Here is a 22334-nt window from a genome sequence, read left to right on the forward strand (position 1 = left end):
AAACCTTACAGGGTCAATTTCAAGCCTAGCCTTCTGAGGCTGCATTGACAGTGCATTAATAATAAACATCAAAATGGCAACACATGCTTTACAAAATGTTTGCATAATGAATGTCACAGTTGTCACAGTCCACACATGCCTCTTAGCAAGACATAATCAATCATTTTGACTTGCTAAGAGGCACATGTGGATTGTGGCATTCATTCTGCAAACATTTTACAAAGAATATGTTGGCATTAAAGAAATTGCAAAAATACATTTATTTAAAAAGGCAGCTAAAAAGTACCTGTTATACAATACATTTTATACATTGAAGGATTACTTAGGTAAAACAGAGCAGGGATTCGATAAAAAAAATGTTATACAAATAAGTAATAATAATAATAATAATAATGATTATAACACATCCAACATTCCTCATAACACCTTCACTTTATGTTTTTTTCCCCTCTTCTTTCCTTTCTAGAAATACTTACCCGCAAGCTATGCATAGCACAATACTAACACCTCTTCCTCTTTCTGAGCTCAACATCACAATGTGTGTGTAGTGTGTGCAGTGGCTGATAGTGAGATATGAGTGTGCAGTGTGGCATTACATTATTTAATAAGTTATTTGTAAGAAAAGTATTGTATACCAGGAGGTAAATCTAATGATTGTGTCTAATTAGAATTCCGTAAATATATGTGTATACGAATTAGCTTTTTTTAAATTGATCTAAACTTGTAAATATTTTGACATGTCCTATATCATTATAAAAAGATATCTACAGATGAATAAAGCTACTACTACTACCACTACTACTACTACTACTACTACTACTACATTGATGTTTATTATTAACATCAGGCACTGTCAGCGCAGCATTAGTAGGACAGGCTTGAGAATGAACCTGTAAAATTTGAAACTATTCACCCAATATAAGTTCTCCAACGATTGACAGAATCATTAATAAACACTTTAAAAAATATAGTATAAAATTTTCCTATAGACTGTGTTGGCACAGAAACCAAATTCATACATGAAAAATTAATAAACAATTGTTAACAACATTAATGTTAAAACTATCGTACATCAAGCCAAAACGATTATTGTAGTTGTTATGACTGGCTCATCATCAGGCTGCTGGGTAGCACTTCCCATTATCTTCTTCTACTTTCATTTATTATCAGTTTTGTAAAGAGTTACAGTTTCTTAACTAAAATTTTGTATAATATATTTACACATTCTGTATTCCATTCACACAACTAAGAAGCTTCAATAACTGTTCAGTACATTTGTTTTTTATATGACATGAAAAATAAAACCTCCAGTGTCATGAACGAAAACTAAAAATTCAATAATCTTTTTGGTGCAGTTTTTCAAATTCATAGATGAGAATGACTATTGCAGTGTTACTGTTTGGGATGCAACTGGTGTTACTTCTGATCAGAAAACATGTTCACTGATATTTGTGAATAGAAGAAACCTCAGATTTCTCTGTGGTAATACTGCATGAAAAACCCATAAAAATCTGAATCAGTGTTACAAGTTTGGGAACAACCTTGCATAGCTATGATAATTTTCATAAATAGATTGTGGAGATAAAGGTGACAGTAACAAACAAGTATCCTAACAGCTTTGTATTATGACTTGTGTCAGCTACAGCTTATGAAATGATGAGCTATTACACTTCAAACTTCTTGCTTAAGTTGGCTTTCACTTGCCATGATAAGAATGTACACAAAATTTTCCTTTTATAAGAGCTGTTCACTGTGATATCACAAAATGTAGATTTTACAGATGTCAATTTTTAAGTGTAATTGAAGTACTGGAATCAAATATGCAACATACCCCCATAATGACTATCACTTCCTTTACCAAACGTACATGTGTGTGTGGTTTCGCTGTGTATGTTTAGGTATGATTGTGGATAAATGTCAGAAATGTCAGTGAGAGATGGGAACAGAGAAAATGTTATGTATTTTGTATAATTTACTTTATTTGACACATGTCACTAACAGAATATCTTTCAGGTAAACATGAATGTTTGTGTAGTTTTTATATTCAGACAATGTTTTATTTTCAGCATTACACAACAGTGCTGTTACTCCATATACTCCATATTGATTCTTAATTAGAGTCTTTTAATGTTATAGAAAAATTTTGCCTGGTATAATGATGACTGATTAGAATTTAAATGCACTAGAGATGAAAAGAATAGACCTCCTTCTCTGTATTTCCTTTTTTCTTTTTGCATTTGGCATGATTGTGACTTACAGCTGCTTTGCAGAATGCAGTATTGCATTGCTTGTATTTATAACATCCTTGCTTAGATCAGTTTCCCTATGTATTTCTCATACATGTTACTCCTCATATTGAAATATATACACACTCAACTGTAAATACAGCAGAATGGCTGCTAAATTGGTTGCCAGTAATTTGCTTTAGTTATTAAATATATGTACTGGTGCACAGTATTGTTAAATATATATTTTGAGAAATTTTCCAGCTGAATAGTTTAGCATTATGCTACACAAGCCATAAACTTCCTAGAGAACTACTGTTTTCTTATACAACAGAGTATGTACATATACTGTAAATTTTAAGAATTTTAAGAAACAAGTTATGTGTCAATGTTATCTACAACATAGAGATATATACACCGTGGACCAACTGTTAGAATTCTCCTAAAATTGTTGCTTTAAATTTGATGCAAATTACCACTAAGACATTGCAGTACTCTGTCCTATGGCAAAGTCATTAATCTGAATAAACAAGGACACACTAACAGTCAGTATAAGTGTTTAATCCTTTAACAACTATTCGGTTTGTTAAATATATGTCCAGGTGTCACAGTACAGGCATGCTTATAATTAATAAAATAAAACTATTGCATTATAAGAAACTAGTTATTTTATTGTAGTGTTATTAAGGAACAAAATAAATAACTCCTTGACAGTACACTTACTATCTGGTGGTGTAAATATATTTACAGTAAAGAAATAATGTTCATCTTTATTGTATCTGATACAATATTTTAATTTACAGATGTATTCTCTTGCATTTGAATAATGTATTCTGTTATTAGCCATAAAAAGACCTGCAAGAACTTTGTTTCAAGATGATTTTCAAAAATTATTTAGAAATTTGTAGCTGCTTCATAACAAAAAGTTTATGAGTGTACTGCAATTTACATATACCTACTTAAGCAATATAATACTAACTGGGCCTTCCTTAATCTTTGTTGTGTTTATATCTTACAGTATATAATGAATCTTTAATAGGAAAATATGAAGCTGGCTGTAATAAACGACTTCTACCAAGCAATGACAAGGCATCTGCATTGTTTACTAGCATTCTTTCTCATGCCCATTTTACGAGTATGAGTATAAATCACAACATACAATGCCAAACAGTGGAAACACCAGGTTGGAATATCAACAGTATTAGGAAAAAGGGAGATTGCTACTCACTGTAAAGAAGATCTGTTGAGTTGCAGACAAGCAAAACGAAAATACTGCTAGACTGTTTCACATAATAGCTTTTCGCCAAAGCCTTCTTCAGCAAAGAAAACTCATACTCACATTCACACGCAAGCACACCTCACGTACATGTGACTACTACCACCAGCAGCACCAACCAGAATGTGAATGTGATGTGAATAGCAATCTGGAGTGGGAGTGGGGATGGGTGTGGTATAGCAGGGTATGGATGGGGGGAGAGAAGAGTGCTGTCTGGCAGGACATGCTGGGACTAGATACTGCCAGATGCAGCATCAGGAGGTGGCTGTGTTGGAAAAAATGGGGACCAGAAAAGGAGAATAGCGGAAAAGGAGAGGGGCAGGTAAAGGAAAGGATGGGAAGGTATGCTGGTGGAGGGCGGCACACAAAGAGAATGAGGGAATATGAAAAAGGGGGAGGTGACAGGACAAGGGACCAGAAACTGTTGGGTGGAGGCTGTGGGGACAGTAGGTTACTGTAGGTTGAGGCTGGGATAATTTTGGGAATGGGGAATGTGTGCAGTTCAGTGCATCTGTGCAGTTCAGAAAGGCTAGTGGTGGAGGGGAGGATCCAAATGGCCTGTGTTGTGAAGCAGCCACTGAAATTGAGCATGTTATGTTCAGCTGTATGTTGCATCACAGGGTGGTCTATTTTGATCCTGGCCCCAGTTTGGTAGTGGCCATTCATTCTGGTGGACAGCTGGTTGGTAGTCATACCAATATAAAAAGCTGTGCAATGGATGCAGCAGAGCTGGTATATAACACGGCTGCTTTCACAGGTGGCCTGGCCTTTGATGGGATAAGATAAGCCTGTGACAGGACTGGAGGAGGAAGTGCGGGGTGAATGGATTTGGCAGGTCTTGAACCTGGGTCTTCCTCAGCGATATGATACCTACGGTAAGGGGTTGGGGCTGGGAGTGGCATAGGAATGGAATAGGATGTTGTGGAAGTTAGGTGGGCATTCCACTTTAGGATCTTGGATAGGATGTCTCTCATTTCAGGGCATGATGATAGATAATCAAAGTGGATGTAGATCAGTTGTTACAGTCAGGGGTGGTATTGGATGATGAAGGCACTGTTTCGTAGGTGGCTGTTGGGGCTGGTGGGAGGACTGGGGGTGTGTGGGGAAATGGCTTGGTAAATCTGTTTGCAGACTAGATCCAGGGGAACTGCTAAGGTTTCACCAAGGTCTTTACAGACAGGCACCATTCCCTGGAACTAGTCTGCAAACAGATTTCCCATGCCATTTCCCAACACACTCCCAATCCTCCCACCATCCCCCAAGAGGCAGCTACAAAAGAGTGTCCCTTTCACCACCCAACAATTATCTTGTGGATTGAAACAACTGAACCACATCCTTTGTCATGGTTTTGATTATCTATCACCATGCCCTGAAATGAGAGACATCCTACAACATACAGCTGAACACAATATGCTTGATTTCAATGGCTGCTTCACAACTCAGACCATCTGGATCCTCCCCTCCACCACAAGCTTTTCTGAACTGTACAAATGGGAGTCACTTTTACAACATATTCTCCACTTCCAAAAGTGTCCCAACCTTAACCAATGGTAACCTACTTTTCTCACACCCTCCACCCAACACTTTCTACCCCCCTGTCCCTAAGTTCCTTCCTTTTCACATACTTTCACTCCCTTTATGTGCTGTCCCCTGCCAATGTACCCTCTTGTCCTTTCCCCTTCCCTGCCCCTCTCCTTTCCTAATCCTTATCTTTTCTGGTCCCCATTTCATCCCCCACATCCCCACCTCGCGATGCTGTGCCTGGCGCTCTCTAGTCCTTGCATGTTCTGCCAGACAGTGCTCTTCTCTCTCCCCATCCATAATGTGCTTTCCCTCCCCCTTGCCCATGCCACTCCAGATTGCTATTCACATGACAGTCACATTCTGATTGGAACTGCCAGTGGTATCAGTCATGTCTACATGAGGTATGCTTGCTTATGTGAATATGTGTATGTTTTGTTTACTGAAGAAGTCTTTGGCTGAAAGCTGTATGTGTAACAGTCTTTTCATTGTGCCTGTCTGTAACTCAACAATATACAATCCATCACATTGGTAGAATGAGAGTACTAAATTGTAGTACTAGTGATTTCATGGCTTATGATATAAGGATGACAATCAGAAGGATCTCAATTCAAACCAAAGGCACACTCTCCATTCACTATATAATTGTTTTTAAAGCTATAATAAGTTGTGTCACTGGGTATCACTGCAAAGCTGATATATTTTTCCTATTAACTATAATTGATTTTCAAACTTATTCATGTTTACAAAAAATTGATGTCATGCTCATATGGTTTTCCATCTCCACTTCATAAACACAGTACACAAACAGTTAAAATGTGAGTAAACACTTGAGTAGAGTTTGCATATCTCCCAGAGAGATGGCATATATGATATTTCTTTACTTAGATGAAGTTATCATTAGATTGTGAGGACTCAGACATGGCATGCCAGATATGGTGTATACTCTTCAAACAATAAAACACCAAAGACTGTGAAAAATTGTAAAATTTTTGTGCAGTTCCCTTTAGGAAAGTAACATCAGAGTGACAAACTTTTTATGTAATTTGCTTTCTGTGGATTTCTAACTGATATAATTTTTAAGTAGAAAGCTACTTTTTCACAAATTATAATTTTGATAGATCAGTTTCACCTGCTGTGTCATCTTCTTGAACAAATTTGTTGCAGTTAAATCAAAAACATTCTACTTCCTATAGGAGTCTAAGGAAATTTGTGTCATGATTTTTATACAAATCTAATAAAGAAGTGCTGTGCTACATTTGGTAGAGATTTCTGTCAAAGTATGTATTTTGAAAATTATTTCAATTTGTTATAACAAAGCATTCATCTACCCAAAGGTTGCTATAATACTTTTGATTATAGTGGAAGTGGTGTGCCCTTGACTTTCTCAGCCCTGTGAACAAACTCACCCACTATATTACTGTAGGTACTTAACAAAGAAATATATTACTGAACATAATTAAATTTATGTCCTCTTTCATATAACATATTCAAACAACATATGCATATTCTTAAGTATTATCTTTTCTGTATTCCACATAATATTTCTGTATACAGTTAGGCTTGCATGTTTGGTTAAGGGGTTGTTTTAAGAAGCTGTACAGCATTCTAATAGTGAAGCAAATGAGTAAATCAACTGTGCCATTTAAAGTGGAAATCTACAGCCAGAGTCACTATGATATATCAAAAGAAGTATTATACTACACAAGAATGTACATAAAGTGATAGTTTGTGTCTATAAATGTACCACAAGCACTCTTGTCAAAGTAGCTTAAAAGCATTATTTTCTAACCTTGAAATAATTCTGAAACATCAACTGGTGCTTTACTATAAATTTGTTTAACTTGTTGCACTGTAGCTTGCTTGTTGATATAAACCTCTACATTCTGTGTGTAACATGAAGATACTGATACTTGTAAACCACTGTATGACATTCAACATTTCTCTCTTCCTTTGCATGTAAACATCTTGCTTCTTCAGTAATTTAACAGATGTTTATTATGTCTTCCATTCAAAACTCCACTGATGACTTAGAAGTATCTTATTTACATTAAGCCTATCTGGAAACTCTCCATCCTATATCATTTTATAAGCTATGTCTTGGTTTCTTTCATGTCTGATGAATTTTCGGTCATAGTAAATCAATAATTTCCATCTGGTATACACATAATTGTACCATTATTCTCATATATTGAGCTCGGTATTTTCAGTGGATATATACTTCTATTATTTGTGCAAATATTGTAAGCTGTTAGAATTAAAATGGCTACTTTTGACACTAGTTAATGTCTACAGTTCTTCTGTTGGAGTTGCTGATGGTGCAGGATATTGTATTCTTTTAATCTATGTATATATTTGTGCACTCAGATCTATATATTAACAGTTTATTGTAAAATTGATGTCTTCTGCAGTGTGCATAGTCCATGAAAGATTATCAATGTTGCTGTATATTTATGCAGCATTTTATCTGCAAGAGACTCCCATATTCAACAGGAGCATTGTTGAATTGTGCACAGTGAGTAAGGTCATCCACATCAGAATATGTATGACAGTGTATTTTGCATATCAATACATTATGTGAACTGTGACATAATTTCTACTTCAGGTAACTAATTATTTAACAGTATCATTGATCCTTTACCATTATGAAGCAACAACAACTGTATTTGAACTGCAGCTTTCCTAATTACTCTCATCCACAAGAATAAAACACCTACAGGGTACTGAAAATCAACATACCAGTTTGAAAGGAGATTATTCTTCCAATGTGAACAGTGCCATAATTTTAGCTATTATCTCACTTTTAAAACAGAAACAGTTTTTTGTAGTTTCTGCAACATTTTTGCCTCCTTGCCCAGCTTGGAAAACTGAATGCCATGTACATGATGTACCCCAATTACAAACACTGCCATTACATTTGTAACTATAAATATATTTGCACCAGTATTTTAACAGTGTGTCAGGACTTAGCCAAACATCATCTGTCTCACTGGCTACACTCTCAACACACTAAAGTATTAAAAACTTAACAGTCCTCTGTTGAAACCAAACTTTCAGTCCTATGCTGAAATTGTGTGATCAAATATGTAACAACTACATTCTGACGCTTAGTGTGTCACATACATACTAAGCCTCTGACATAGAATCAGAACAATAAATCTCGTAAAGAATAGAGCGCATAAGTGCTCCAAAATGTTTAAGCTTTTTTCCATATGCCTATTACACACAAGACTCATTGGAAGTAATGCATTTATGTAGTGGCTTCATACAAGTATTGCCTATCTTTTTTGCTTACTGTTGCTTGTGTGTACAGTTCCACAGATATTTTACACCAATATGATGTATTTTGGTTATCACTTCAACGTGCAATGTAATGAAAATGAACAGTGATCATGCAGAATATTGTAAGCAAAGTAATTCAGGTTTTCTTCCTTCTTAGTCCACATCATTGTCTATAGAAAGTATGGTATGAGCAATACGATATAAATGATCTTACAAACAGGTACTACATCATGTATTTATTCTTCCTCAAGGCGTCTACTTTTTGTAGTGAGCATTAGTTGCCAAAGAAGAGTTGTCTCATTTGAAGCTAGATTTCTGTGTTTATGTTCTTCTGGCACATGAAAGCCCTTAATTCTTCTGTTGCACATAAATATAACATTATGTGGCACTCTTATGGTGTTAACTTTTAAATGATTGTGTACTTTAATTCTTCATACCCATACTGTTTGTCATCACTTGATTTAGTTTACATTTCTTTAATTTACTTCAGCAACAGCTTTTAAATATTCCTTAATCATAGGTACTTTCTTCCAGTTGATACATACTATTAAATAGAAAGGAAAACAAACTGATTTTACACTAAGAAACATCATCATTGCTTTCTACATTTGAAACACCCTACTACTACTTTGTGTTTCATTAAACAAACCCAAAGGGATAATTTTAATGTTTGTGTACATTTTAATGTGTTTAATAGTTTTTGAAAGTTGGCTCTTTTCCAAGATTCCTATCAGCTTTTGTGTCATGTCTCCATTATTATATATCCTTAAATTTTGCTTTGTAAATGCAACATTGCTGCTGACACATTATTTAAGAGCTCTGTAATTTTCAATTCAGTAGGGTATAAGGAGACAGCTTCATTCATACTCGTATACTTTGCATGTTTATCTTTGTGGTCCTAATTGTTTATGTGTGGCACATTTGCCAGTTTTATTATAATAGTTTCCTTTTGATGAGCAGGACTGATACTTTTAAGAGTGTCAGACTACTTCATACAATCAGTTGCAGAGTTAGATGTTTGCCTCATAAACATAATAGATAATGTTGGGAAGTCTGACAATAAAATTCTGTCTGTTTGGTGAATAAATGTTTGCAAAGTACACAAACTTGTGTGAATTGTGCCACTGCTCATCCCCTGTGGTTTTTTTTACAGTCATTAATTTTATACGCTGCATAATTACTAACATCCAGTAATGGTTCTTTTTCTTTATGCACATCTTGTGCATAAAGAAGAAATGAACATATAATACATAATACAGTCTTGGTTCTACATAATTATAACTTCTTTATATTTATAAATAATATTATTGTTGCCTTTATATATAATAAACTTAAGCAAACAGAAAATGAGAAATGGCACAATGAATTCACATTATGTACATAGAAATAAGTTATTTGTGGGATCAATAATATTGATATATACTTCAGCTAAATTATTTATTGATGGTTTTCAGGTGCTGAAGAAGAAAAGAAGGATGAAGAAGTAAAGGAAGAAACTGTATCAGAGTCAAAGGAAGAGATTGAGCCAGCTGTAGTGAAATCTCCACCTGAGCCAACTAGGGTGAAATCACCTGAGCAGATCATCATGCGATCTCCTGAACCAGTCAACTGGACTGTGCCGCTAGACACAGGAAAGACTTTCACTGTAACCCAAAATGTTCTTGAAGGTAGGGTTCCCTTCCTTAAGTTTATGTTCACAGAAGTTTTTATGTCTATCATATTACTATCTCATCACATATTTCATTATCAGCTCCCAGTACTTAATATATTTCAGTGTGAGGTGTGCTGGAAATAAAGCAACTTGTTCAGACTGGTAGGATACTAGCGTTTCCTCAAATGCAATGATGAGATGCTGCTTCTTGCAACTAAACTGGCTGATGTGCAGAAGCTGTGGGAAAATTAAATTAATAGTGAAAGCTTCATCCTCCATTATGCAAGTGTTGTTCCATCTAAGTACATAATACTAACTTTGGTTATATGCATCAGAAACTAAATTAAATAGTGGAAAACTAAAATTTCACAGTATTGTGTTACAAAAGTAAATAACATTTAGATCAGTATCTTCCTCCACAAAGATCAATTTGGGGAGCAAGAGGATATATAAGTGCTATATCGGACTCATACTGAGAGGATCTGAAATCAAATTCTTCTTTTTTCAGCATTATTTGAATTTTTATTGTTTTGCTGATTTATTATAGACAAATAAAATGTCATAGATAAATCCTTCCCACTGTGCAGTCATTTTACATATAAAATCTGACACTAAAAATTGGAATTTGTGGCATAATGAAATTTCACAGCAGATCCTGATAGCATGGAGGCCTGAATACATGTTATGATTTCTGTCTTTTACAGAAATGGCTCTCTTACTAATATATCTGTGTCTGCATCACGGAATTTCTTAAATGTCCAGCCTATCACTGCTTACTTATTCAACACTTAGTTTTATTCATCCACAAAAGTACATGGTAACTTAATGGAAAGACTAAGCTGCTCCACTGACTTTTTGTATAATAAAAATAAAAGCAGATTTAGGAAATGACTCATTCATAATGATGAATTAAATTATATTATATGATTATGTGTCCATTTACTTAGCTATAATATGCATATAAGGGGTCAGTGGAAGAAAGTGCTAATCCTCAATTTAGTAAGGATTAGACTCATTTGTTTTATCTGTAGTGTTTATGAGTGTACGACATGCTGGTAAGTAGTAGTTCCAACTGTGTCAGTAGAGAGTACTGTTTACTAGAGCAGTTGTTTTTTTCTTATTGGTTTATCTTCTCGTCTTTGAATTTGACCAAACATATAAAACTAGAGCAGTTGTTTTTTTCTTATTGGTTTATCTTCTTGTCTTTGAATTTGACCAAACATATAAAACACAATATTTCAAAATATGTTCTTACGGAGAGAGAGAAAAAACATGACTGTGAAATTGATGGCTTACAGAGCCAAGGGCTCCCTTTTCTGGAATAAGATAGTATGAGAGGGAAAAATGGATTGCTGGATGCAGACAAAATTTGAAAACCTGAGAACTTAGAAATGACAGAGATGGCAGTAGGCATGTCAGAGATAAGTGCAAACACCATATAAATAAGTAAAATGAGTGGAAAATTAACTACAAGACAAATGATTCAGAGATTAAAATTAATAAGTAAATAAAATGAAAAGAAAAGAGGAACAATACCCAAAAAATGATGACAACTGAGATTAGATGGTGACGAGAACCGAGCACATACAATGTAAAGCGAGTTCCCATCAGTGAAGTTATGAGGAACTGTTGTTGACAGGAAGAATCCCAGTTGTGTATGTGTCTAAATAAGCTCCAAAGTTCATATCATCATGTTTCAGATTATGCTCTAAATGAAGTGCTGTGTGCTGTTAATATATATGCTTTGACTATCCTTATTGACATGTTTGTGGTTGTTATACCAACATGAAGTTGGTATGTGACATAAGCTGTGTCACAGCTTTTTCTTCCATCAGTGGGATAGTTCTTTCAAGTAGCTGGCACATGAAGTTACTGGAGAGTGTAGAGAAAAAATCTTGCAGTGGTAAAAACTGTGGAGCAAGGAAACAGATTCAAAAGGAGTGGCATGTGACAGCAAGATGTTATGATTTGGTGTGTAGAAGTAACTGTAAAATATTTAGGAGTATCTATCCAAAGTGTTTTAAAATGATAGGAAGTAATAAAATATGTGACAGGATAAGCAAATGTGGGATTGAGATTCATTGAAAGAATCTCAATGAAATGTTCTTCGCTTACAAAAGAAATGGCTTACAAAACTTTCATTCAACTGATTATTGAATATTGCTCCTCAGTCTGGGTCCCTACCAAGTAGGATGAATAGAGGAAATGTAAATGATCCAAAGAAGAGTGCTGACTTTAATAATAGGTTAACTTAATAAGAATGAGCACCACAGAGACAGTAAAACTCTGTTGATGGACACTACAAGAGTGAGACACTCATCGTACAGGTGTTTACTGTTAAAATTGTGAGAGTGTAGTTACTTACAAGAGTCAAGCAACATATTACTTCCTTTCTCACACATCTTGCAAAATGACCGTGATGGTAAAATCAGAGAAATTAGAGCTCAAATTGTGGCATACTGAGTATCATTCTTCCCATACACTTTTTGCCAATGGAACAGGAGAGAGGAAATTGATAATGGCGACAGGATAAATGTCCACTATAGGGTGTAACGGTATAAATGTAAGTGTAGAATTTTAAATAAAGTAGACCTCATTTCAGCATATCATGTCAGAAACTTATAACCATGCTGAAGAAGTTATTTATTTAATTTTATATCAGGATGAGATTGGACATTGAAAGAGAGTGCTCCTTAGTTTTTTTTGAGACTGGCAGCAGAAAAACTAATTTATTTGGCCTGAGAATTTTTTTGTGAACTAGACTCATTGGATAATTATGGGTGGTAAAGGCATAGGTAACACCAGAAGTATATTTCTATAACCAGTCTACAGATAAATGTTGTGTGTTGGGAATGTTGGTATAGAGGTGGGTGCCATCAGTAGTGACTAACAAGGTGTGTGGCTGGGGTAAATCAGGTACAGATGTCAGATGTTCCAGGAAATCATTGGTGTCAGCAAAATTAGAAGCAATTTTCTGTATGGTAGGTTGCAATGTAGACGCACAACAGCTAAGGGATCACTAGGCCAGTTTGGTTTCCTGAAGTAGTTGACGTTGGGGGTACACAGTTTTGAGGGGGTAAGAAGTGATAGGGATTCACACATTAATCCTTTGGAGATGCTTGAGTTTTAGGAAATATTGTAGGTCAATTAGAAGCAGTAAACTAAGATCCTGATGGCAGATGCCAAAAGTAAAAGGGTCAGCTGGTGCAGACTCTCCTTCATGTACTTGTGACATTTGAGTACCTAAGTCGTAGATTCCTTGTCTAAGGGGAGATAATGATGAAGTCATTTGTTTTGAGGAAATGAAAAGTGTAAGATAACAGTGGATGTGTTGGTGTCATAAAGTTGGGACCAAAGAAAGCTTGGTGGAATAATTCTCCATGTAATGGGTGGTTTTATGTATGGTGCTGGATCAAACTGCGAGGAACTGTTCAAGGCAAGGTTCAATGATATGTTTTCCATACAAAAAAATTGCAGTTTGGTAGCAAAATGATACATCCAGTTGATAAAATATTCTTGGGCTTCCAACCGCATCACGTAGTTAAAATCCCATGAGCTTTGGACCGAGCTCTCCCCGGTCATTGTCAAGTGGTAAGACGGACTGCTGTGTCGCCATGGCCGTGTCGCTATATAGCCATACTGCTGGCTGTGACATCACTGGTGCTCTTCCTTGTCATATATGGTAATATTTTCATCCCACGTCTGTCACGGCCATTTTAACTTTGCGATATCCGGGTCCCCAGCTGTACTGAGCTGCAAATCACCGTCCTTGTTGATGGTGTTTTCAGAGGTTTTTATTTCAATAGCTTCTTTTATTATGCTATCCCAAAATCCCTTCATCTTCATAATGACAGATGTTTCGTCGAATAGAATTTGGTGTCCATTTTCTAAGGCATGTTCTGGATAGCGTAGGCATAGGCACCTCTCGTGTTCCGTCCGGCGTTGCTCCACAGTGCGCACTGTTTGGCCGACATAGTAACAGCCACACTTACATGGTATCTTGTACACTCCAGGCGTTCAAAGCCCTAGATCGTCCTTCACAGGCCTCATGAGCTGCCAAATGTTTTCTGGGGATCTGAACAGCGATGAAATGTTATATCTCTTCAGGAGCCAGCTAACCTTTCCCCACACTGTACCACAGAAAGGCAAAACCACAAGTTTCTTGCTTTCTTGTTTGGTCATGTTCTCTTCTCTGTTGGTGTGTCTCTTGCGTGTCACACCAGATACAGCCTGTGACACCTGTCCATGGCTGTACCCGTTTTCCCAGAATTTCAGTGTGAAGGTAACAAGAGCATAAACCATTACACAATGAAATGAAGCCATTCCACTCTGGGGTTATACACGATAGCATGTGACATTCCCAAGTGTTGGCAGCTGCCACTCTTGATGCACAGCTGTTAGTGCTGTCTGAATGTGCCACCTCTTGGAAGTTGAGGTTAGCCATCATGCACCAACACAGGCTACTTGAATAACAAGTGACAGGCCAGCACCTCATGTCCTGCTGATTTAATGGACAGAGAGTTGCCAACATGATCGAGTTGGTAACACTGGGTTACTGCACCCAACACAATTAAATTTTCCTCTCGCTTAACTATCTGAATATTTTTTTTATGTTCTCATACATTCATTCAATCTCTTCATCAGATGCAGAGATAGTTGGCTTATAAACTTGTACTGCTGTGGTGGGTGTTGGCTTTCTTGGCATCAATAGTGCATTCACCATGCAACTCACAGTAGCGTATCTGCATTTATATTTTCTTATTCATTATTAGACCTACTCCTGCATTACTTTTAGTTGAGTCAGGTACTCACCTGACAAGAAGGCCTGTTCATACAGCCACTGAACTTCACTGGTCCTCACTTTAATTTCAACCTATCTGTTTCCCTTTGTAAATTTTCTAACCTACATATGTGATTAATGAATCTGTCATTTCACATTCTGATTCTTAGCATGCTATGGTTGTTTTTCCTGATGACTACATGCTCCTGAGTAGTTCCCACTTGGAGATCCAAAGCTTATTGGCAAATGAAGGTCATGGATGGATTCAGTAAAGGCAACTGATTGCTGTACTTAGAAACATAGAAGGGAATGGTGGAGGGTGGGGTTATATCTGGAAATAGGGACTTTCAAGGTTTGACCTTTGGGGTTTTCCAGAGACAGGCAGCTTTCACAGATCAGGATGTAGAACATCACTTTTAAGACTGAAAAAGCCTGTTACCAAAAGGAAAAAAGAAATAACAAGTAATGGAACTCATCACGGTAAAAAAGGAGACCCTAATGAGTTGAAATAAGTGGTGAAAAAAGGTGTAGGAAAACATAAAAGTTGTAAGAAAAGGCTTTGTCAGTTTATTTGCAGCCAAACTTATTGGTGAGACAGTCACAAAGTTGTCAACTAGAATGAGCGGGTACAGGCAGAAAGTATGCAGGATGAACAAAAAATTATCAAGTTGGACTTCACAATGTACTATCAACACAAAAATGTCTCTAAGAAAATTTCATCCTATGCATATTTTCAGTAGAAAGTCGACATCAAATAATGGCAATTTGGTGACAGTATAGTCGCATGTGTGACAAAAGTTTCATGTTAGAATATTTGAGGTGAGAAGTTTGATTCTGGGTCTACGTGTAATATTTTTGTTTGATAAATAAAAAAAAAATTACACCCAGACCAGGAATTAAATTCTTCACCTCAAATATTCTAACACAAAGCTCTACCCACTGCACTAACCAGGAAGCGTTGGTGACATTTTTGTATTGGTGCTGGACAGGGAATTGGACTGTGGAAAAACATATGAATTTTTCTTCACTCTGTATATGAAAGCAATAAATAGTCTTTTGAGGCAGTTCATGGTCTAGAAAGTGATAATTGTGATGATGTGTCTGTTTCACAACATGTGCAATCAGGATTCTCCTGCCCAGTATCAGTTCCTCAGAACATTACAGGTGGAAATTTCCTCCAGAATGTGCTACTAACCTGGCCTCAATTTATGGTTCCTATTTATTGTATTTCCTTTCAATCCATTTTTTTTTTTACTTTCAATATACCACTTTCAGACTTATTATATAATGGTATGATAGAGCTTTCAGAGCCACATATTAAAGGGTAAGACATTTCCCAGGGCAGATGTGAACTCTGACCATAACTTATTGGTTATAGGTGATGACTGAAACAGGAGCAAGGAATACAGCAGAAGATGAATGGATAGTTCTGAGAGATTAAATAGTGAAGGCATCAGTTTGTCCAATACTGCTATAGTGTACACTGTTTCTTAAATTATACATATCCTGCAGCTGCAGAAACTTTAATGGAGAAAATAATAATCATTGGTCAGACATATTGAAAATATTTATCGAACAAAACTTACCTATCATAAAACAGAAATAACTACAAAACTTATCAATGTGGAGATGTTAAACATACTACTACATTCAGTACAAGCAGCCATACGTAATACATCAGATACCTTCTAAAATCTTATAAACAAACTATCAGTGACACCTTTTCTTTCACAAAGCATATGATGACTTCAGAGTACATGTTCAAAGTGAGCTCCCTGTATCTCAAAACACTTAGAGACTCACTGGATCATGCTTCTCTGAACTCTTCATATCAGAGCTGCATCTACAGTTACAAGAGGAGCATGGACTTGCACTACCAGTTTTTCCACATTCATTGGTGGATGGTGGAGTAGACTAAATGTGCTCCTTCAAGTGTGCCCACAGGACAAAATCCAGGGGGATTTTGGTCAGATGAATATGGAGGCCATAAAACAGAACCACCATGACTAACTCATATCCCAGGAAAGTCAATGGGAGTAACTACCATAGACATTCCTTTCAAAGTGTGTGGAACCATATCCTTTGTTGAACATAAAGTTTAATATCTTGTAGTGCTTCAGAAATTTTTTTGTGAGAAATGAATGACACAATAATCAAGTAGAGACCCGAAACACTGTCTCCCAATATTCTGGCATATACAGTGAAGCTAAGGCAGACTGGATATCCATGATTGTAAGAGATGTGTGGGTTACTTTCACACCAGTGATGGACATTGTACATATTGAAGATACCTCATATGTGAATGCTGCTTCTATATTATGAGACCATTCTGAAAAGTAATGCATGTGTATTTGCTATGTGAAAACTCTTAAAGATTTTCAAATAAAACAAACTTTTTTAAGATTTTAGATCCTTATTCTTCATGTCTACATATTTTTTTCTCAACATAGTCCTTCTCACCCTGTCCAGTTTGTCTCCCTTGACTTGGGGTACTGAGTAACTTTTCCTGTATCTTCATCTTTTTCCTCTCTTCATTCAACTCTCTCCTCTATTCTGCCAAGAGAAGGTGCCTATGGTTCTGAGAGCTTACAATTTTACATCTTTCTACTTGTTTCCATCTGCTCCCACTTGAAGAGTGGATTTTCTCTGGCAACAGACAAAATGTTTTCAGTTCACTGACATGTGTTTTGTGAGGCATATAGTTTTGAGTTACTCATTATTTAATTTGTTATGTACACAGATCTGACAGACAGTAATATCATTATGTTTCATGAGAATTTAAATTTCGGTAGCATACGTGTGAATGACATTAAATGTAGTAGTGCTAGTTTATTGTTAATACATTATACAGGTTTAAATATATTTGTCTTTTGTTAATGTATAAATTGACTCGTTGCACATCCCTGAAGATTCTCCTTCTTCTTGGGGTCTGTGGAACTTGATTTATCAATGAATTTAATTGAATATTTTCAAATTCATTAATGAAGTTTAACCAACACTTCTAACTTCTTGCTACATGCAGTGGCCTCTTGAAATGACACTTTTATAGATTGACAACAATGAGTTAAATTTTTAACCAACAATTATGATCTATCAGTTTATAAATCTTTCAGTGATGCTCTTCTGGAGTACTGCCATGTGTTACATGCAATAAACAAAGAGGAAGGGCTGAAAAATACCTAAGCTCATATAAGTGGTAGTAAGCCAGATATTTATCCATTGAAGTGGGAGCCTGGGTTTTTTAGTATTGTTGCTAATCTAGCATTATATACTTTCCTCACATGAAATTACATCTTAATTCCTGTAAAATACAATTTTGCTAAAGTGAACTGTCTTACACTGCTATATTCCATAAAATATCACAGAGCAATTGAAACACTTGTTGCTTAGGTAGATGCAGAATGTTAAATAATGACATTATTTTAGCAGAATATAAATACATTAATTTATTAATAATTCTAAGAAATAAAAATAAAATTTTGTTTGAAGTGTAATAAGAAATAATATCATCACAAAGAACCTTGTGATTCTCGCAGATGTACCATATATTCGTGCAAGGAGAATGGGGCTAACAATACCGGCATGCTGAATGCTTTTCACCAGACACCCTAGTTGGCCTCTGAAGTACAAGTGTAGGAGTAATGGCATGAGCCAAGTGGACTAGTATCACTGTACATTTATCAGGATTTGTAGAGAAGCACAAGAAATACATATAATACTGGAGGAATAATGTACAGAGAACTTTACCACATGCCCATTCTTCATTCATAAATTGTGATTTCTCAGTTAACTAGACATACTCCGTGGTGATAGTTATTATAGTTGTGGGGGCTCAGTTTTCTCCTCATTATTGTACAATTTATGCTTACTTGGTGATACAACATGTCACCTTTGTATGCTTCAGCAGACATGGTCCCATATGGAACCACCCTCCAACACAAACACCATCAGAAAAATGGATGTTATCATCTTTGGTAAACAGGCTCAGGTACTCGCCGGCAAACTGAGAAAGCTGAAAATCACTGTCAAGCAAACCTTTGGATTCATCAGCAAAGAGCACTGTCTGCAGTTGCTTGTGAGTCCAGTTCACATATGCCTGTTCCATTGGAAATGCTCTTTTCTGTGATACTAGGCCAGTGGTGAACAAACCACTGATCTGGTAATGTTGTGCACATCATCATGCAAGTGTCTGCGTACTGTTATTGTGGATAAAGGATAACCATCAAAGGTTGCACATGCATGCATTTTGTCTGATGTGGCACTCTAAAACAGCTGTGCAGGAACTCTTAAGGCATAAGTGGTGTTATATCACCACAACTGCCATTTTACTAGCCTTTGTATGAAGGTCACCTAGAATGCAGTTTCCAACCACATACAGTTATGGCATGAGTCATGGGTGTGAAACATACATGACTGATTGCAGAGAGTGGGTATGAGGCAACATTGTGGTGTAGTTTCAGTGTTGTGGCAGTAGTCATCATTCATATGTGTAGGAGATACAGCCAACATCAGTACTATCTTCTGCCAACTGTGAGCTTGGTACCACACTCAGAAACTAACTCCAGCAGGAACTGTCTGTCAGTTCTGCCACATCCATAGACCTGACATTGTGAGCAACAATATACGTAATTAGACAATGGTACAGACATTTCATTTAAAGTCAATACAATTTGCACAGAAAATATTGTAGTGGCTGACTACTTCAGAACTGATGAGAAGTCTGCAACAAATAATTCTGCAGCACAAGCACTTCACTAATTTGGAACACTTGCCTTTTTCCCCCTATCTCTTGCTCACTGTTGAACAAAATTATCAGCCAAAGGCTTGGTTTCCACAGTATATGTGCATGATGGCTGCCAGCAGATAAACACAAACCCAAATTCTCACCACAGCATTCACATCTTGACAATGATATGAAAAGAAAGGCAATAGTTTCTTGCTTGTGTTGTCAATCCATTCATTGGCAGTATGGTTGCTCTGTTATGAAAGTCAGATTCAGACAGACAATCTCTGTCAAAAATTGTGTGCATTGTCTTCTGGGATCAACGTGGTGTCCTCCTGATCAAGTTTTACTACAAGGGGAGGCGCTTTAAATGCTGACATTATTGTCAGATATTGCAAAACCTGTGACAGGCAATCCAGAACAAGAAAGAGGGATCTGACTGGGGGAATTATGCTTCACAACTCAATTAATACAAAATTACATAAAATCAGTTGTTTTAGTTTGGACCCAAGATCTTAGGACTTCCACCCTACAACTGCAAACTCACACTAAGTAGCTTCATCTGTCCTATGTCCTCAATCACTTGTGGCAGCAAACTCTTATTATCTACATTATTAAAATAAACATCTTAGTAGTAGCTCCACTGAAGAATGTCAAGCTTTTATTAGGGGACTTCAAAGCACAGACTGGAAAAGAATGAAAGTTCAGGAAAACTATTGGAGAGTATCCAAAGCACAAAAGAATGAATAAAACTGAGGAAACTATGGTCCACAAACTTTAACAAACTGCCAAGGAAACAGAAAATTTGGAAATCACCCAATACAAACCCAGAAGAAATTCACATGGCCATGTAACTATATCTTTTAGCAATCAAAAACAAACTAAGAACCTGAAAGTTACAAAGTGGGCAAATATAGCAACAGATCACTATCTAACTGCAATAAAAATTAAATTTATGCCACAAACATGGATTTCAAAACAGGGGCATTGGATTTATAAATTTGATTCTGAAACTCTAATGAAACAAAAATTCAAGTAACAGCTAAGTAAGTATAGGCTTAGAAGTGTAGGAAGAGATTAAAGCAAAATTAGTATAACAGCACTTGAAATAGTGCCACTCTCAAGACACTAGGGATGGTGAAATGAACAGTGTGAAAACCATTGCTATTGAGAAAGTAAGCTTGGCCAAAATGGTTGTCCACCACCAGAAGTGAAGACTTTAATAGCTTTAAGCAATAACAACAACAAAAAATAAAAATAAGGACAGTCAAAAATAATTTTGAAAAGAACAAGCTATCACTAACCAAGGGAGACTTCCAAAACAACAATACCAGGAACTTCTAAAAAACTTTTAGACAAAGCCTCCAAACTTACCAACTTGTGCTTCAAAAATGAAGACATAAAATTAGCCAAAAAAAGGAAAAGAAAAAAATGTGGAATACTAGCAAGTTATTTCAAGACATTACTAAATTGTGAGGAACCAAGAGACAAGAGAAAAAGTTCTAGAACAAAATTTGGGATGCATATACACAAACTCAAGATCTTGCAGTATGGGTGAAATCCAAAATATCGTTAAAGATCTGAAGGGTAATAAAAGATGAAGAATCAGTAACTGGTTAAATGTGGAAAACTGCAGATTCTGGGACAGTCCTGCAGCTACATGGAGTCTTTCAAATAGCCTGGGAAACAGAAACTATACCAGAAAATTGGAAAACAGCATTAATTCACCCAATTCACCAAAAAGGTGATGAAACTGACTCCATCAAAAAAAAAAAAAAAAAAAAAAAAAAAAGGCTGGGAAGCCAACTGGATTGGCAATTAGAAGTGTACAAAGGAGGGTTTAGAAAAGGAAAACCCTTTGTGGAACAAATCTTAAACCTGAAATTTAAGATCAGGTGTAGATGAATGAGAGCCAAAAATTTGTGGGCTTCAAAAAGCATATGGCTCAATTGACAGAGAAACATTATTCAAGACCTTTAAAAGACTTGGGAGTTGAAAAAAGTCAGCTGCAGTCCTAAAAGACACACTAACAAATACAAAATGTAAAATTAAATTTTAAGGGGAGCCGGAGGTGGACAAATCCAAAAAACTACGATTTTTTTTGTTTTGCTACTGAAAATTAATTGGAACATTCCTCTTTAATTTAAACTTTGAACTATTGTTCTACTCGCCCTAGAAGTGGAGTTATTTTCCCCCACGCCTGCAGAGGAAATGGGCGGCCGCTGAATGCATCTAACACCCTCTCATGACTTCCTGGCGAACTGCTTGGGATTTTCTCAGCCTGTTACGCATACAGCGCCTTATGTTACGCATACAGCAAGTATGCAAGTGTTGGCTACATTGTTTTCTGTGACAAATATTACCCGTATTTTCTTACAGCTTACTCCTATTTTCCTCAGAATTTCGAACATCTTGCTCCATTTAATATTGTCGTACACTTTTGTTCTGGCTATGGTGCCACGTTTTAGTAACCGTGTATATAAGAAGAGGAAGAATGTAGGGAAAAGAAAATTAACACTAATACCAAGTTGCGATACTACAATGAATAAGAGTGCGGAACATCGTCTCTTTGCTGTTTACTGTTTCGAATTAGTTCAGTGTTGCACCTGTTGTTGGTAGTATTATACTTCTTGTGTAAAGCGGATAATATGCAGTATGTACAAGAATCAGGAGGAAACAATAAAACCAATTTTTCATGACTTAGCACAGCCAGAATTGTTACACAAATGTCTACACGGAAAGACGCAGAATCCTAATGAGAGCGTAAACAATTTGATTTGGAAAGTGATTCCTAAAAGGGTGTTTGTAAGCGTAAAAAGACTGCACTTTGGCATTTATGATGCAATTGCAACCTACAACCAAGGGAACAGTGTGAA

The 22334-nt window shown here is 36.3% G+C and overlaps 1 protein-coding gene across 1 annotated transcript in view; it reads left to right on the top strand.

The window, feature by feature from the left end:
• Positions 1-22334, top strand: part of LOC126183857 (microtubule-associated protein 1A-like) — a 610220-nt gene that overhangs the window by 535969 nt on the left and 51917 nt on the right. Inside the window, exon 13 of the mRNA XM_049926148.1 lies at positions 9759-9971. Coding sequence (XP_049782105.1) covers positions 9759-9971 — 213 coding nt within the window. The remainder of the gene's footprint in view (positions 1-9758; positions 9972-22334) is intronic.

Source organism: Schistocerca cancellata, chromosome 4 (assembly GCF_023864275.1).
Source record: "Schistocerca cancellata isolate TAMUIC-IGC-003103 chromosome 4, iqSchCanc2.1, whole genome shotgun sequence".
Lineage (NCBI taxonomy): Eukaryota > Metazoa > Arthropoda > Insecta > Orthoptera > Acrididae > Schistocerca > Schistocerca cancellata.